Source organism: Pimephales promelas, chromosome 18 (assembly GCF_988280905.1).
Source record: "Pimephales promelas chromosome 18, fPimPro1.hap1.1, whole genome shotgun sequence".
Classification (NCBI taxonomy): Eukaryota; Metazoa; Chordata; class Actinopteri; order Cypriniformes; family Leuciscidae; genus Pimephales; species Pimephales promelas.
In genome coordinates this window covers 16,047,709-16,067,188 of record NC_142786.1, presented here as the reverse complement: position 1 = coordinate 16,067,188, position 19,480 = coordinate 16,047,709, and the positions used below count along the sequence as shown (strand labels likewise).

Genomic DNA, 19,480 nt, shown 5'->3' with positions numbered 1-19,480 from the left:
GCTATCTGCGTGTTTCCGTCGATGGGCGTGTCCGTGGCATCGATGATTCGCCTTGAAACAGGAAGTTGTAGTAACTTGGCTGTATATGCCCAGATCTGCACGAAATTTTAGACATTTGACAAGAGTCCAGCCCTGAAGAAATCTATATGCTGACATTCACCCACAGTCATAGCGCCACCTGCTGGCAACAGGAAGTGTCCTGTAACGAAGCAGCCTCCGCCGCATGTTTGACCTACATGTACAGAATTTCTTTGGTACATCTACCATGTCCAGACGCACAGAAAAGTCTCTTGGAGCGATGCCTTAAACTCAACAGGAAGTCGGGCATTTCTAATTTTACCGCCATTTTTGGATGATTTACTAATTACGTACTTTGACAAACTCCTCCAAGGGATTTAGTCAGATCGACTTCAAATTTCTTCTGTGCCTTTTTAAAGGCAATGAAGATGTAAATATGTGCTATCTGCGTGTTTTCATCGATGGGCGTGTTCGTGGCGTCGATGATTCGCCATGGAAAAAGGAAGTTGTTGTAACTTCAGTGTACATTCTCAGACCTGCGCGAAATTTTATACGTTATACAACTGTCCCGCCCTGAACACATGTACATGCCGAAATTAGACCACAGTCATAGCGCCACCTTCTGGCAACAGGAAGTGACCATTTTTAATCGACTTTAAATTTCTGCTGTGCTTTCTAAAGGCATTGACGATGTAAAGTTGTGCTATCTGCGCGTTTTCGTCGATGGGCGTGTCCGTGGCGTCGATGATTCGCCATGAAACAGGAAGTTGTAGTAACTTGGCTGCAAATGCCCAGTTCTGCACACAATTTTACACATTTGTCAAGAGTCCCGCCCTGAACAAATCTACATGCCGACATTCAACCACAGTCATAACGCCACCTGCTGGCAACAGGAAGTGACCTTTAACGAAGCAGCGAACCAAATTCACAGCCGCACCGGCTGAGCCGCAGAATATGCAACGCGGCCGCATTGCACCCCAACTCGCTACAGGTGCGAGGGCCCGCCCATCGCTGCTTGCAGCTTTAATTAATTTTATTTCTTTTATTTCCTAATTAATGTTGTTTTATAGGCAATAATATTAAGGCTTGTTGGTTTCAGGTTCATAATAATAATACGTTGTTTCAATAAGTTTTCAATAAATGTTTAACCTCTCCGGCCTTTGACTTATAGCAATTTTTTAATCTCAGCCCACTGTGTATTTGAGTTTGACACCCCTGGCCTGTAATCTCAGCGCTGCGTGAGCTTCTCCCACAGCTATCAGTCACAAATAATTGTTGTTATATATTTATATTAGGGTTGGTCCGAATACCGTTTTTTGAGCTTCGAAGCTTCAGTAGTAATGAATATCGAATATTCAAAGCTTTGGAATCTCTCTATGTCTGTCCGTTTGCATTTTGACAATCTCGAGAACCGTGCATCCAAACGATTTCACAAGGGAGAGTGCACGCATTTGGTGCAAAATAGATAGACAGGCGAGACGCAACAAGTTCAGAATGAATAAACTTTTAATAAACCACAGAACAGAGCGAGCGGGAAGCGGCGCACCTCACGCGAGCAGGGCTTATGCTCTGAGAACGGACACTGCACTAGTGATATAAAACACACAAACAGGTCATTTAACTTAAGCAATATTTTTGAAAAGGTTTAGTTTTATAAAATTTTTCTCACTGACAAAGTAGGTAGATTTAAATAAAAACGAAATTTAAATGAAGAAAATCTAAATTGTGACGTCCCAGTAAAATTTCAAAGTCTCCTATATTTCACAGTAGATTAATTTAGATTGATAATAACTGGTAAAAAGGATGCATTTTGTTTCTATTATTCTTTTTTCCACAATCTCAAAGCAACGCAGCTTAACCCAAAACACAAGATCAGGCACTTCTGTCCACATACACTCCGCTATACTCTAGCCGGAGAATACTCCTGTTGCAGGAACACTTTTAGTAGTCCAAGAAGCAGCAAATATATTAAGTAGCTATAAAGTTATGTTAAGTATTATATTTCACCAGATTTTATAGTGTAAAACATATTCAAGCACGAATGAGAACTGCTTCGATGCCAGGAGTGCAAAAAACAACAAAAAAATAATATTCAAATGTCACATTTTCAAATCGAATACCAACCCACCGAACGAATCTCCGGGTCCAGTCCTGTAGTATATCATATTTATATTATTAGTAATGAGTTTCTGAAAATATCTTAAGCATGTTGGTGTATCGTATCAATAATGTTTTTTTCTGACACTTTCTCAAGTGTAACTTTTCTGAATTTCCACGCATTGCTGAGGCTCAAGCCCTGTAAAGGCCCTTTTATAACATTCATGTTCTCAATGTTGATTTATTAATTTGATATACTTGAACGTCAAAAATTTGTATGTGTGCGTGTCCAAATGAATGTAATGTGGGAGTCACTCATAATTCAGAGCCTCTCTGAAACGCCTGAGATCTGCTAGTTCGCTCTGGGGTTCTGCTAACATTATCCACGTTTCTGTTCAGGCCATGAGATTTCCACCGAAGGCGTACAACAAGGACCTGGAGTCGGCTGAGGTGAGAGACGCACGCACGCACACACACACACACACACACACTGAAGCTCTGCTGAAACGGCTTGTTGACAGCTTTTCTGCATGTGTTGACAGGAGAGAAGAGAGCGGGAACAGCAGGATCTGGAGTTCGCTAAAGAGATGGCAGAAGATGATGATGATAGTTTCCCATGAGTCCCTGAGTCTCGTGTCCTTATTTCCTCATATCTTATTCTGTTTCGTTCCTGAATCTTTGCAAATAGCGGTCTGTTCCTCACATGTGCTTCAGCTTTGCTCTTATCGTAATCCATGAATGTACTGTGTGATGTAACATTATAAACGCATCAGTTCTCTGGTTTTGAAAATTAATGGATGCTTGTTTTTTTCCTCCAATACATCAGTTTTATACATGTGGTTTGCAGCAATAAATCTCAATTAAACATAATAGTGTCTTGTTAGAAAGTGTTGAATTGAATTGTGAAAAGCATTGTCTTGCTTTACCGAAATAACAAAATGGACAATTTATAGGTTCATTTTGAAAAGGGTGGAATTTACTTAATTTATAAAGCACTTTCAAACCATAAGAATGGACCAGAGTGATGTACAGAGATAACATTAAAAACACACAATGCCAACACAGCATGACACCAATATGAATTGCACAATGAAATCAATTGCATTAAAGGTGCCGTATGTAATAATTGAGGTAAAAATATAAAAAAATGAGCTACACGCATCAAAAGAATGAGATGAAATAAGTGCAATGATGTCATTAAAAAAACTGACAAGTAATAGTGCTGTCGAGATATAAACCTAAATTAGCATGCTAAATTACTAGCGCCGTCCCGGCAGGTGTCGTAATACCAGTTTCGGCCATGGGAGGCGGTATGTGGGCGCGCAACATAACCACCAGCCAAACTGCAATAGACGAGTAACTCGCCCGGCTTGTGTGTACTTGAACCTGATGTCAGTCGTGTGGAAATACAGCCCACTACTATATTTCAGTTCAGGGAAGTGTTCAAAAAATGATTGGTCGACATTATGCATGAGGAACGCATTTTGTTAAGTTGTAGCATCTTTCAACAGTGTTCATGTTCTTTTTCCATTAGCTAGTAGAGATGATCGGTTAACGTGCGTTAGGGATCTGTGGTGTAACATGTACAAGCGCCAAAGCGGTATTTATTGTTTTAATTGCATAATAAAAATGACAGAATCTGAGAGCTTAACTAACCTGCTTGCTAAGTGTCAATTGCGTGTGTCTCACGCTGAATTTGTGAGAGTTGGCAGCTTTGAATGGCGCTAGCTTGATCAACATCAGCGAATGCTGTCTGTCAAATTAATCCAAACTAACAATGAAAGTGTAATATGAACAAATTGAATACCGTAAACTTAAAATAATAGCCCAGGCTTTTATTTTCCCATATCGTCGAAATGCACCAGCTTGTTTTTGAGACAGGCGTCTATGAGACGGTCTTCATCATTTAGTGTTGAGATGTTGTTCATTGAGTCTCTGATCTCTAAAAATCTCCAAATGCTCCAGGTGAAACTGCGGTCTTCCAACCTTTTTCTATCACGTCAAATGATTTGAATAATATGCGCGAGAGAGAGAGGGCAAAACAGCGCTCGCTTGTTTTTTTTTTTTTTTTTTTTTTTTACAGGGTCAATGCACATTAATAAACAAGTGTAAACGTGCCAGAATTAGCCCAAGAGGCTATTTTTCATCCGTAGACCCTTGACAGAATGTTACACAGTCACCCTAAAAACAGAGACAGAGCATCACACATATGCAAAAAAAAAAAACAAGATAAAATAAAATAAACATATATTATCTAAAACAAAAACAAACAAAAAAAACATGAGAGAGAGAAAGAGAAAGATTGCTACACAAGAGAGGGACAAAGCCAAGAGCAATTGGTACAAATAAGTCTATTATCAAGAATACAACACTAATGTTGACAGTGCTGATTTGTCAGTAACCATTTTTTAAGATGAGACTGAAAAGAACCAAAAGCATGCAATTGTGTAATTGTTGATGGGACGGAGTTCCATTCCCTTGCAGCTCTGACCGAAAACACAGACTGGCTAAAGGTACTTCTTTTGAGAGGGATAATACAGTCCCCTCTTTCCCCTCCCCTTGTAGATCGGTGAGCAGTTGTTCTAATGTTCACAAACTGTTTTAATGGTGAAGACAGGCTATGTATAGTCTTAAACAGCAAACAGATATGTACATATTTAATTAAGTTATCCCAGCTTAGCAAGTTGTATTTTTTTAATATTGAGCAGTGATGAAACCGAACGGATTTCTTGTCAAGAGTTTTTAGTGACTGTTTATACAAAGACTCTAGTGGTTTCAGAGTAGTAATATTAGCATGTGACCAAGTAGTTAAACAGTAGGTAATATGCGAAATAATCATGGAATGCATATACATTAAAGCGGCTTCAGACGACATAATCACGAATAAATCTAAAATTTGATAAACTAAATCTGACCTTCTTACAGACCGTTTTAACCTGTGCCTTAAATGAAAATTTGGAATCAATCAAAATACCAAGGTACTTAAATTCAGATACAACTTGTAATCTTTCCCCTGATACAAATACATCTGGCACTATACTTAAAGTGTTGTTTGAAGACGTGAGAGTGCGCGCGGCCGTGGCACTACTCACTTTCTGGAGGTATACTGCCCCCATCTGTTATGGAATACGGAATATGATTTGATTTTATGTACCAGATGGCACCTTTAATCTGACCCAATCAAATGGCTAAAGCCTGATCAAATGAATAAGTCCCGTAGACATTATCTGTAGTCATAGTCTCAGCTCTCTTTATTATGCCGAGGACTTGCAGATCTCAGCTCGCTCTTCCTCAGGATTTATTAAATACCTGTATTGTGGACATTAAATTCTGGTCACATTGCAACCTAAAATGAAATAATGACAAAACAGGTTATTGTTTTCGGTCCACGATCCCTTTTGAAGAAAAGTCTGAAAAGAACTGTCTGACAGAGAAACTGCACAGCGTCACCCGAGTCTCCGGAGGTCCCATGACCGACGGAGAAACTGCACAGCTTCACCCGAGTCTCCGGGGGTCACATGACCGATGTCGGTGTTGTGACCCCCGGAGACTTGGGTGACGCTGTGACACACCGTTACCAGCGTGAGCAACGGTGGCTCACTCATCCCGGTTATAAAGGAAGGGTCAACCCCTGCACCACTTATCTCAGGATGGGTGGCCTGATGGTATTAAAAAAGTGTATTCTCAAATACACTGATCAACAAACAGAAGAGGATCCAGGGCAGTCGCGGGTCTCAAGAGGTTAGGGTTTCTTTGATATCATTCTCCCACTCCCAAATTTAAACTTGAAGAACTCCGTAATATTAAAAACATTAACCCAGATGACCATAATATACCTCTGTTTGTCCTACATTCAGTCTGTACTGCTAACCTGGTGGATCACTGACTGCTTATCTCATTCACTAAACGCCTAAGCTCCCGTGAAAACGTACAGTCTCCTTCACTCAGTCTTTTCCAAGGTACCGAACTCCAACATTGATGTGTCAACGATTGGAGAGACTATCAAAAAAAAAAAAACGGTCAATCATTCAACAAATGTTTACTGATTATCTTCTTTCATATAAAAGTGGCATGACTGCTGCTAAATCCTCTTTTTATTCTGACATTATCAGTATCAATGAAAATAACACTCTGAATGTTTTTTTACCACTATTAATAATCTACTTAAGCCTGTAACTTTGACAGTGTAACACATTATTGGATTTTTTTAGTATAAAAATGACCCATATTCTCCACCAGTTGACTTCTGCCAGCTGCTCACCCAGGACCAGCACACTGGACCTCCACTATCCACCAGTATGTGGAGTGTAATGTGGATCGTGACGTGTTCTGTGACGTTGAACGTTATGCTGACCCTATGCGCGTGGGTGCGTGCGTTGTGTGTGTGTTGTATTTTCCTGGTCCGCCATTAAAGGCTTGACTAAACCAGTCTTTTGTGTCAGCGACTCTTTCGTCCACATAAACACTGGCGTGGTGGTAGCTTTACCGTACTCACTCCCCAAGCAGCCTGGTGAGTTGGCGAATACACACAGAGCACCAAAACAATGGTGCCTCACAAAAGTTGAGACTGTAAATTCATTTGAGAACTGGCATCAAAACCCCGTCTACACTTTATCTCTGGACACAGAGTTCGCTCCATTTCTAGTTGACGGCGCGCTCTGGGAAAAGAAGACGAGGGCTTCACCATTCAGAGGTTTCACTGATGATGCCGCAAATGTTCCCGCCGCGCGACGGCGCATGACCCAACAAAAGGTCAGCATGCTTGAGCTCATGCTGGGGCAGATCGCTAACTACTGCCCAGTTATTAACCAGAATACTGTTGTTAAGAGCTCTACATGCATTGATAGCATATGGCAGACAATCAGGCTACATTATGGATTCCAGTCGACCGGTGCACATTTTATTGATTTTTCTGCTATTAAACTAGAGTCTAATGAAGGACCAGAGGATTTGTACCAGAGATTAATGGCTTTTGTTGAGGATAATTTACTACGCAGAGACTCTGGCATTACTCACGGAGGTGAACCCATTGCGGCGGATGAGGAGCTCTCCCCCACGATAGAAAACTTTGTTGTTCTCACTTGGCTTTGTCTTATACACGGTGAGTTGCCGAAGCTTGTAAAGCAGAGGTATGGCACGGAGTTACGTTCACGCACTTTGGTGTCTATTAAACCAGAGATATCTCAAGCCCTGTGCTCATTACTAGACGAACTGCAATCATCAGAGGATGTTAGAGCTATGCGCTTGGCTGTGTCTAACCCTCCAAGACAGAAGCTGGCCTCACTGGGTCGACTAAAGAAATCCTGCCCACTTTGTAAAGAGGCTCGCAGAACCTGACAATCACTTTCTCAGTAAGTGCCCCTTTCTGCCCCCTCCTGACAGAGCTTTCATTGCAAAGGCGCAGCAAGTTGCTGCCTCACTGAGTCACTCTGACGGCGAGTCTGAGGATGACAACGAGGACAGTGCATCCAACCGTAAGGCGGTACAGCGAGTGCATATCATGCAGTCACTATGCATCAAAGCTTTCCATGGCCACACCCCCATTAGGCTGACCATTGACAGTGGTGCAACAGGAAACATGATAAGGGCAGCATGTGCCAGCAGACGGGCCTTAAAGTCTCCAGTAGTACGCAGTCAGCTCGTCAGGCAGATGGCTCCTCACCATTGAAGGTAGTGGGGGAGATACGCACATACTTTCAGAGAGATGGCCACTCTCTGCTCTTTTTCGATGGACTTGTGGTAGAAAACCTGGATTCTGACATTGTCGCTGGCATCCCCTTTATGGAATGTAATGACATCTCCATCCGCCCTGCTCGACACCAGGTCTGTGTGTGGTCTGACACATACGAGTATGGTGCCAGTCAAACGTATGGAGACAGACATGCCATTCGGCGAGCACACGAACTTCGTGCCACGTCATCACATACTGTATGGCCGGGGGATTATGTCGAACTTGAGCTTCCAGCAGAACCAGCTAACTTTAGCGACAAGCTTGCCGTTGAGCCGCATGAGGGCCGTGCACACTGGTTTGCTCCATCGTTGGTCGGAGGGGTATCCGGAAAAATCTGGATTCCCAATTTGACTGACATACCGCAGGGAATTAAGAAACATGACCATGTATGCCGTGTTCGCATGACCTACGTACTGGGGTCCCTACGTGAACAAGCCCCAGTGGAAACTCCTCAGGCCCCTGTTTGCAAGTCCAGTTCGCCAAATTTAACACTATTCTCTGACCTTATCTCATTAGACCCCAATGGTATTATGCCAAATGTGGACGCAACGTTGCGTCAGATTGCTCAGTGGAAATATATTATCGCCACTGACCTCACCAAGGCGTTCTACCAAATTCCGCTGTCCAAAGCCTCTATGAAGTATTGCGGGGTCGTCACACCATTTAAGGGAGTCCGTGTGTATGCCAGATGTCTGGGCATGCCTGGTTCAGAAACTGCGTTAGAGGAACTGACCTGTCGGGTATTTGGCGATCTCCTTCAATAGGGACAGGTAGCTAAGGTTGCTGATGACCTGTATTGTGGGGCTGACACTCTTGAAGGCCTTCTTGCAGTGTGGAAAAAGGTCTTAGTGGCTCTCCAGGCATGAAATCTGTGCTTAGCTCCCATTAAAACTGTCGTTGCCCCGGTCCAGACCGATATATTGGAGTGGGTGTGGAATCAGGGTACTATTCGCGCTAGTTCACACCGTATTGCAACATTGGCTTCATGTGCCCCCCCTGTGACTGTTCGTGGCCTACAGTCCTTCATTAGTGCGTATAAAGTCCTGGCACGTGTTCTTAAGGGTTGTGTGGCGATCCTTGCTCCCTTCGACAATGTTGTCGCTGGTGATGAGTCAACGGCTGCGATTGTGTGGTCAAATGAGCTTCTCCAGTGTTTTCATAAGGCTCAGCAGCCATTATCCACCAGTTACGCTGTGACGATACCGCGACCTGATGATCAGCTTTGGATTGTCACTGATGGTGCTCTCAGGGATCCAGGGTTAGGCGCGACAATGTATGTTACACGGGGGGAAAAGCTGCTGATCGCTGGATATTTTAGCGTTAAACTTCGTAAAAATCTGATTAATTGGCTTTCGTGCGAGATTGAGGCCCTGGCCATAGCTGCTTCCCTCAAACATTGCAGCCCATACATTATTCAGTCATCACAGAAGGCAAGGCATGTGTGCTCACTGACAGTAAACCATGTGTGCAGGCCTTTGAAAAGCTGTGCAGGGGCGAATTCTCTGCAAACCCGCGAGTTACCACTTTCTTGTCTACTGCAAGCCGCTTCCAGGTCTCTGTTCGCCATGTCGCTGGGGCTGCCATTCTCCCATCAGATTATGCTAGTTGTAATGCTGCTCAATGTGATAGTCCTGCATGTCAGTTTTGTAGTTTTGTCCGTAAATCTATGGTCTCTGTGGTATGCCGTTCTGACGTCACTGACATCTTGGGCGGAGCTCAAAAAGTACCCTTTGCCAATAGAGCCTCGTGGGTGTCCATTCAGGCAGTGTCCGGATCTTCGTAGGGTGCTCGCGCATCTTCGGCAGGGTACGCGCCCTTCCAAGAGGGTTACTAATGTTAAAGATGTGAAACATTATTTGAATACTGTTACCCTGGCAAGAGATGGGCTTTTAGTCGTACGGCGTAACACACCACTGTCGACCACCACCGAGTGCATCGTTGTTCCTAGGTCAGTGTTGCATGGTTTGCTTACGTCATTGCATATTAGGTTAGAGCACCCCTCGGCACACCAGTTGAGACTTGTCATCGGCCGGTACTTCTATTCCCTGGATTTGGAGTCGGCTGTCCAGCTCACCAGTAAGGTTATCACCAATGTGCTTCACTGGCACAGTCCCCAGTGTTTGCAGTGGAGCAGTCCAGCTTTGCAGCTACCTTTGCAGCTAACGTGCTTAAACGTGAACGTCAGCTCATCCTAGTCGTTCGTGAATGTGTGACATCCTTCACAGTCGCATTGTTGATTGATGACGAACGGAAGGAAACATTACGGGAGGGTATCATTCGTACGTGTATTAACCTTCATCCTCTCGATGGCTCCTTTGCCGTAATTAGAACGGACCCAGCGCCAGGTTTCTCAGCACTGGCCAAGGATGCAGTGCTTGCTCAACACAGGTTGGCCATTGAGGTAGGCGATGCTAAAAATGTCAACAAAAATCCAGTGGTGGAAAAGGCTATACAAGAGCTACAGGGCAAGATTCCCAGTGCGTGACCGGGAACTGATTTCGATGCAGCATACACAACGCCTCGCTAACCTCCCCCATAGTGTTAAGGCAAAAACACCACGAAATCGGGGCGCACCGAGACCAGATATTAGACCGGGAGACCTTGTTTACCTTTATAGTGACCGCAATAAGTCCCAAGCTCGAAGCCGATATCTCGTGCTTAGATCCGATGGTACTTGGTGCAACATCCGCAAGTTTACGGGTTCCCAGCTGTGGCGTGCTTCGAATAGGGTCTGCTTATCTGATTGTTATAAATTTTACTTTTTCCCAGGTGTCCTAGGTCATCCTGAAGACAGTGCAGCATCTGAGAGTGAGGAGGAGTGTGAAAAGGAGAGCAGAGTGCCAAGTAGCGCTCCCTCAAGTGTTCCATATATCCTCTTGGTGATAGCGGAGCCTTCTTCACCCCCTGGGTCTGATGGCAGCGGACACCAGGAGGATAGTCATGTGTCCCCGTCGTATTTGGTGGTGATTCCATGTCACGAGTTGGCCTCTCCATCAATTTGCCCGGTGCACGGCGGTCTGCTCGTCTCCGTCGGCCCCCTGACAAGTTGAAAGATTATGAGCTTCAGTAGATGGGCTGCCGTCGCCTGTATCCTTATTTTGGCTTAAAAGTATTTTATTTGTGACGCTGCAGTAGTGTTCTATGCAGCTCTGTGAGGTCTTCTGTGCTGTTGGTGCCGCTCAAATGGTTCGGTTAAATTATCTTGTGTTGTCATATATCTCCTTTTTGTTTCACTGTTTGTGTGTTTCTCAGGCCGGAAAAGGGGACGTAGAATCCAGAGGAAAACGGGTGCCGCCAGTATGTGGAGTGTAACGTGGATCGTGACGTGTTCTGTGATGTTGAACGTTATGCTGACCCTGGCCGCGCATGTGCGTGTGTTGTATTTTCCTGGTCCGCCATTAAAGGCTTGACTAAACCAGTCTCTCGTATCAGCGACTCTTTCGTCCACTCTTTCGTCCCACCTGTGTTGGGAAAGTTCACTAACTAGTTCAAAGTTCAGTTCTAAATTTTTAAATGGGTTTTCACTGAACTAGTGCAGTTTATAGTTCATACTTCACAATTTTGAACCAAGTTCACTGTTCCAAAAAAATGAACTAGTTCATAGTTCTTTTTGTCCATATGCTGCTGTGAGCTATTTTTTTTTTTATTATTATTGCCACAATCCATATACAATCACTGCAGCAATTATTTTATCGGCGAGCAGAGTTTGCACAGAAATGTAAGATTTTTCCCATCCTCACTGACCTTGTTATAAAACTCGTTTAAATGATCATTCGACGCCTCCTCAATGATTTGCCGACCACATACTGCTTCTTGTCTTGATTATGCATGACGTGGTGACGACACTGATGGCTTGTGTTGCCAGATTGGTTGTTTTTCGCTACATATTAAGGCCTGTTTATGTGTGTTTTAGTTGTTTTTTCGTCTGGAAGGCTCTATAGAAATCTGTCACCCTACTGAACGAAGTTAAACTGATGCTGCGTTCAAGTCATCTCGTATACATCGTAATTACGAGTTGAACACACTTGAATGCCTCCACAATGTCGTAAATACCAGTGGGGAGCTCGGGATTTTCTTTTAGCACCGATCTGTACGAGTTGGGGGCGTGTAAGTGAGAAACGTTCATTCAACGTCTGTTGACGGTAAATTTTAATTGAATTTCAATGTTTACTAATTGACATTGTAAGGCTTTTTCATTTATAAAGCAAGCTCTCTGCACAAAATATGATATAATTGTAATATAAAAATTATACCTAATGATAGAGTTTATATTGGCTTCATAAGCTAATAAAAAACATAAAAAGAAAAACACTGATGCGCATTCTTTCTTCTTCATTTTTTTATTAGCAGAGTTAACAAACCTTGCTGTATTTTCGTGTAATTCATTTAAAGAAGGTACACCGGCATTTTGCTCCGACGAAACTGACTTGAACGCACCTCACGTCGTAAACACGACTTCCCATGTACGAACTTCCCAGGAGAACGCAGCATGAGATAGTGTGCGTTCACAGACACCAGAATGAATGCGTTCACAGTAACGTTCATCAGGCAGTAATACAGTAGGCTAGGTTCAGTTCACGTTCGCCTAAAATATGAACGAGTTCATGAACTATCATTCAATGAACGCATGTAGGCACAACACTGCGACCTGCCTCCATCAGTCGAAGAAATCACTAGATTCGTCATTAAAACCTGTCTGCCCTCTATCTCACCGATCATAACATCCATAATCAGCTCCTCCCTGCTTACTTCCACTGTTCCTACATCTCTCAAAACTTCTGTCACCCCGATTCTAAAGAAATCTGGTTTGGATCCTAATGACCCAAAGAACTATCGCCCCATCTCCAACCTCCCATTCATCACCAAACCTTCAGAACGGACTAGCAACTCAACTTCAAACCCACCTGCACAACCATTTCCAAAGAATGCTTTCAGCACCTTGTTGAATCAATGCCACTTAGAATTAAGGCAGTATTGATAGGAAAGCATCTTGCAGTTGATGGAGATTTGTGGGATGCACATCCAGGGCACGAAGCTCCCGTTCCACCACATCCCAAAGATGCTCAATTGGGTTGAGATCTGGTGACTGTGGGGGCCATTTTAGTACAGTGACTCATTGTCATGTTCAAGAAACCAATTTGAAATGATTCGAACTTTGTGACATTGTGCATTATCCTGCTGGAAGTAGCCATCAGAGGATGGGCACATGGTGGCCATAAATGGATGGACATGGTCAGAAACAATGCTCAGGTAGGCCGTGGCATTTAAATGATGCCCAATTGGCACCAAGGGGCCTAAAATGTGCCACGCCATTACACCACCACCAGCAGCCTGCACAGTGGTAACAAGGCATGATGGTTCCATTTTCTCATTCTGTTTACGCCAAATTCTGACTCTACCATCTGAATGTCTCAACAGAAATCCAGACTCATCAGACCAGGGAACATTTTTCCAGTCTTAAACTATCCAATTTTGGTGAGCTCTTGCAAATTGTCGCCTCTTTTTCCTATTTGTAGTCGAGATGAGTGGGACCCAGTGGGGTCTTCTGCTGTTGTAGCCCATCCGCCTCAAGGTTGTGTGTGTTGTGGCTTCACAAATGCTTTGCTGCATACATCGGTTGTAACAAGTGGTTATTTCAGTCAAAGTTTCTCTTCTATCAGATTGAATCAGTCGGCCCATTCTCCTCTGACCTCTAGCATCAACAAGGCATTTTCGCCCACAGAACTGCCGCATACAGGATGTTTTTCCCTTTTCACATTATTCTTTGTAAACCCTAGAAATGGTTGTGTGTGAAAATTCCAGTAACTGAGCAGATTGTCAGAAATAATATTGATGAATATTAATTGTCCTCAACTGAGTAAAACAAAAGCCACAGTGAAGAAATCAAAACTCCAATGAACAGAACTGACAACACTATCTCACGACCAATTTGTACGAATTCGACGCATGATTAAAAAGTGTCTAATTCATACTAATTCGTACGACCTCACTCGTACTAATTCGTACGATTTGTCTAAACCCACGTGATAGTTAGGTTTAGGGGCGGGGAAAGGCCAGGTCATTCGTACGAATTCATACGAATTGGCCAATTCATAAAATATGTACGATTAAGCAAAATCGTATTAATTCGTAGGAGTGAGGTCATATGAATTGTTACGAATTAGCCACTTTTTAATCATTCGTCGAATTCGTACGACTTGGTCGTGAGACCGGGTTGGAACTGAAGAGGTTCAGCTATTGGACACACACACATACACATGACCTCTGTCCTCTTTACTGTAAAGGTCAGGGAGGGTTTGATGGGAGTTACACCTACAGTATCGGGCAGTCTATATATATACACATACACTTTGCACAGTGCTGGGTTACTAAAATTAGAGTTAGTAAATTACACATTTTAGGTAATATAATCAGACTATTTTTGTCTCATAATTTTTAATAGAAGTTTTGTACCATATTGATCTAAAAAAAAGTGAAATAAAGCATATTCAACACCAACACATTCTATATCAACACCAAACAGAGGTCAGTGAGTTATTGAAAGCTAATAATTAAGTTGCTTTAATATAAATATAAATTTAAGTTGGTTAAATATATATCATGACCATCAGAAAACTGTAAACGTACAAATATGTTGGTAAATTATTAAAAAATATTCTCTTGGGAACTTAAATTAAATATTTAAAATGTAAAGCTCTGTTTCACATCAGAAACACTGTCAGTGTGAACCAAGTAGAAATAAATCAATAATTAAAGATATTCATTATTCAATGTATAAGAAGAACAGACTTTTAGCTTTAAATTCTCTTTTTCTATTACAGCAAATTAGAATTATTTCATAATGGCGTCTTTTAGCGGGCTGTTCTTTTTAATTATTTGTTCAATTAAATCAATGTAAAATCAGTGTTTAAATAATGTGTCCATTAAAGAGTCAGTCCAAACAAACCTTTATAGTGAAGTTCTGTATTGGACAGAAAATTAAACCTGATCTCATCTGACAGCTGGGTTCATAACTATTATTTATTCTTATTATACTGCCATCAATCAGTGGTGAAAGAAGCTGAATCAGAACCGCAGATTTCTCCATTTTTCAGAGTACTACGGGCTTTATATTCATTATGATGTTATGGTTTGTGCTTTTTGTAATTGTTTGATCTGATCGTTCGAGGAAAATGTATTCTACTGGGAATAAACAGGGACAATGATCAGAGACGAAGGGAAAAGACAATCAAAGAATCGAGTCTTTTTTCACCCATCGCAATGTTGAATTACATTTCTATTTTATTTTATTCCCACGAAGGATGTAGGCCTAGGCCTATATTTTGTTTAAAGTCCCTATTACACCTCCGCGACGGCAGATGGCGCTGTGTAGTTTGGCCGCAGCGGAAAATCTGAATGGAGGGAATTTTGTTGTGGATGAAAGCGGTGCGAGGGTAAACACTCTTGATCATGATGAAACTTCAACAAAACAAAGTCAAAAAACATGTTTAAGGACCGTTTTAAGTCCTTTTCTCTGAGAGTTTAGACCGCAGAAACATAGCATGGAAGCAGTTAACTCACAATGGCGCAGTTAGAGGCACTGCTGATCGACGCAGTCAGTGAGGCTGATGCCAGGTAAGGACTGACTTTTGAACTTTAAATTAAAGTGTCTATTTGTCACAACGGCTGTATCTCGGTAACTATAACGTTTTGAGTCACGTTGTTTTAACTCTTACTTTAGGATAACTTAAACGTCCAGTGTCCTTGTAGATTTAAAAGCTAAACAAGTAAACAATAAAACCACGCTGTCTTACAATAAGATAATCATAAATGACATGTTGGGATCAACCTGTCACCTAAATACAAATGATTATTTTCAATTTCTGATGGCCAAAACAACAAAAATCGTGTTTAGTGGTTTCATGAATTGCTTGTGCTCTGTAATAAATATTTTACTTTCAAGTCATTGTAGATGATTTTGTACATTTGTAAAGGTGCTCAATGTGTCTTTATTGATCGCTGATGGAGAAACCCTTTTGAAAAAAAAAAAAGAAATAATGAATGAGGTGGTGAAGCAAATGAGATAATATTGAGTTTATTGAGATAATATTGAGTAATATGATTTGTGTAATATCTAAGTTAATGCTTGATCAAAACACTTAATTTACTTGAACAAAGTTTGTACTATTTTCTGTTCCTTTTAATAAATAAAATACATGTATTTTTGTTCAGTAAAAACACCCCTAGTTATGTACGGGTTGAATAAATAAAGTAGGCCTAATATAAAATCAAATTGAATATGGCTTTACAGTGATAACAATAACTTGATAATTATATTCCATTCCTCGGTTGAATTCTAATGTAGAATGCGGTCTGTTATTTCTTGATAAGCCATGGAAAAACAGAGCGTTGATGGACGCAGGATTCTAACAGTAGAGACAGAACGGACTATTTTCAACAGTAGAAGCAATACAATCGTTTTTGAATCAATAAACTTCTTTTTTTAATCAATGTTTGTGTCAAATTATTGATTTCTTTGGTAAGTAGTAATACGCTGGATAATGTATAAGCGAGGCGTAATAGCGAAAACAACCCCTGTAACTGCCTCGTTCTTCATTATCCCTTACTTCTATATAATATGATTAGTACCATATTAAAAAAATATGGTTTCATTATAAATATGGTGATTATCCCTAAATTATCTATATTAATCGGCTGAATCTAAATATGTCATGTCAAGAATTGTACTTAACCATTGTGCTGCATTAGATTTTTTTTACACCGTTGAGTGCAAAAAATGGCCACATATTAAACATTGCCTAAAATATTATATATTATTATTATTTTCCACTTTTACAACGTTAAATCTTTTAACCAGCATCAGTCATCATCATAACTACCAAAAATGTTTTCAATTTCAGGATTTTAACCCTTTAATTACCAGTTGTGGTGGTGAAACCATCGGTTTGTATAAGAGGAAAAAACACAAAAATTCAATTATTTTCAATAAACTAAATGCAAAGAGAAAACTTTAGATTTGGATTATCACAGTCTTGAATATGTCAAAGATTAGCAGCAACATTATTTCTGGTGCATTTAAAGATTTTGTGTTATGTCAGATTAAAAAAAAAAAAAAAACTACACTTAGCACGTTAAAGACCAAAAATGGCCACTTATTAAACATTGCCTAAAATATTATGTATTAATATTGTTTTCCACTTTTAACAAGTTTAATATTTTTATCAGCATCAGTCCTCATCATATCTACCTAAAATTTATTCAATTTCAGGATTTTAACCCTTTAATTAAGATCCCTTAGATCCAACTAATTATCGTCCCATTTCCAGATTGCCAGTCTTAGCGAAAGTTTTTGAATCACTGATAAACGATCAATTAAAACAATTTATCAGTTAATAATATTCTCCATGATTATCAGTCAGGTTTCAGAACAGGACAGCACCATTACTGCAGCTATGCTAGTCTCTAATGATATTATTTCCTCCTTAGATAATAAAAAGTCATGTGCTGCATTATTCGTCAATCTATCAAAAGCTTTCGATTCTGTAGATCACAAATTATTGTTACAGAGACTTAGGTCTATAGGCCTCAGTGAAGCAGCCTTAAGCTGGTTTGATAACTACCTTTCAGAACGCACCCAATGCGTGTCTGTGGAAAATTATAATTCACCTCTTCTTCAAGTCAACACCGGGGTTCCTCAAGGATCTGTTTTAGCCCCTCTTTCATTTTCTATTTTTATCAATGACTTAGGCAAAGGAATAGAGTCTGCCAAATTGCATCTGTATGCAGACGATACAATAATTTATTCAACAGCATCGACTTTAAATCAAGCCTTGAATCAATTACAGAATGCTTTTCAAATTCTGCAGCACTCATTGTCCAAGTTTAAATTGGTTTTTAATACAAAAAAGTCAAAATATATGATTTTTAGTCGTGGTCGCTCCAAGGTAGCTGATATTTCAATTACAACTTCAAATGGTATTTCCCTAGAAAGAGTTAGTTCCTATAAATACTTAGGCATTAGGGTTGGATGAAAGATTAGCATTTGATGTACATATTGAAATGTTGTTGAAGAAGCTTAGGCCAAAAATAGGCTTCTTTTATCGCTTAAAAAATTGTTTCCCATTTGAGGCCCGAAAGAAATTAGTAGAGAGTGCTTTTTTATCCATCATTGATTATGGTGATCTTTTATATATGCATGCAGCCACTACTCTACTCAGAAAATTAGATTCCGTGTATCATGCTGCTTTACGCTTTGTTTCTGGTGCAGAGCCACGGACACATCATTGTATTCCTTATGATTCTTTAGCTTGGTCATCTTTAAATCAAAGGAGAAAACTACACATGCACTTATTTATTGCAAAAGCACTTTTAGGTAAGTTACCTTCCTACATATCAAATCTTTTAATTTATCACACAAATACCTACCAAACTAGGTCTGGCTCTCATCTCCGGCTAAAAGTCCCAAGGGTACTGTCAGAATTTGGTAAAAGTGCTTTTTCTTTTTATGCCCCTTGGAGTTGGAATGATTTACAAAATGTATTGAATCTAGATGCACTCCCAACTCTGACCTCCTTTAAACGTCTCTTGCCCAATGTTTTAAAGGACAATTGCAATTGTTTTTCTTAACTCGTCTTTATCCATGTTGTTTGTGATGTGTAAATTGTGGTATTTTATTCTGTGATTCTTGTGTATGAAACTTGTGCTGCCGTCTTGACCAGGTCTCTCTGGAAGAAGAGATAGTAATATCTCAATGTGACTCTCCTGGTTAAAATAAAGGAAATCATCAATTACCAGTTTTGGTGGTGAAACCATCGAATTGTATAAGAGGAAAAAACACAAAAATCAATTATTTTTTTTCAATAAACTAAATGCAAAGGGAAAACTTTAGATTTGGATTGTCTATATATAAAATCCGTTTTATTTTTTCCCAAATTCCGTTTTTTCCGTTTTAATTTTTGCAAATTCCGTTTTTTCCGTTTTCATTTTTGGGAATTCAGTTGTTTTTTTTTACCCTTTACTGTTATTTTAGTTGTAAAAAGAGCTTTTAATATTGCTTTTAATGTTAATGATTAAAATGTACACAAATAAAATAGGCTTTTACTCTTAAAATGACAAATACTGCATGATGCAACACAACACTGCACTCTAAGTACTTCAAGTAACAACAAAATATGGTTATGAGCTTTAAACTGTCCTGTAAAATAAATTATATTAGTTTATATAAGTTAAAATAAAAGTCACACTCCAGCTGCGTCGTAATGTGCATACTATCCATCCTAAATAGTATGTGACCTTAGTAGTCAGTAATACTATTTCGGGCATAGTATGCACTTTGGGACGCAGCTTCGGTCTCTCGCTCGCACTGTCGAGCGCTCTCTCGGACACACTCGGGCTCTCTCGCGTGCTATTTCGGACACACTCGGACTCGGTCTCTCTCGCGTGCTCTCTCGGACACACTCGAGCTGTGTCTGAAATCGCTCCCTATCCACTATATAGTGCACTATATCGGGTGTCGGCCATTTTGTAGTGGTGTCCGAATTCTGAGTGAACGACATCATTCCCTACATTCATTCACTACTTTTACCCACAATCCTCTCTGAATTCGAGTGTACATTCGATGTACACTCGCTGAAG

At 40.7% G+C, this 19,480-nt stretch overlaps 2 protein-coding genes across 3 annotated transcripts in view; both read left to right on the top strand.

Annotated features, from left to right (window-relative positions):
• Nucleotides 1-2,985, top strand: part of psmd3 (proteasome 26S subunit, non-ATPase 3) — a 39,858-nt gene extending 36,873 nt beyond the window's left edge. Inside the window, exons 11-12 of the mRNA XM_039654218.2 lie at nt 2,515-2,565; nt 2,658-2,985. Of these exons, the coding sequence (XP_039510152.1) occupies nt 2,515-2,565; nt 2,658-2,735 (129 nt within the window). The 3' untranslated portion in view covers nt 2,736-2,985. The remainder of the gene's footprint in view (nt 1-2,514; nt 2,566-2,657) is intronic.
• A 12,265-nt stretch (nt 2,986-15,250) lies between these two features.
• The window catches only part of ankle1 (ankyrin repeat and LEM domain containing 1), a 72,223-nt gene continuing 67,993 nt past the window's right edge, over nt 15,251-19,480 (top strand). For both annotated transcript variants that reach the window (XM_039654214.2, XM_039654211.2), the window contains exon 1: nt 15,251-15,460. In XM_039654214.2, the coding sequence (XP_039510148.2) occupies nt 15,408-15,460 (53 nt within the window). In that variant the 5' untranslated portion in view covers nt 15,251-15,407. The remainder of the gene's footprint in view (nt 15,461-19,480) is intronic.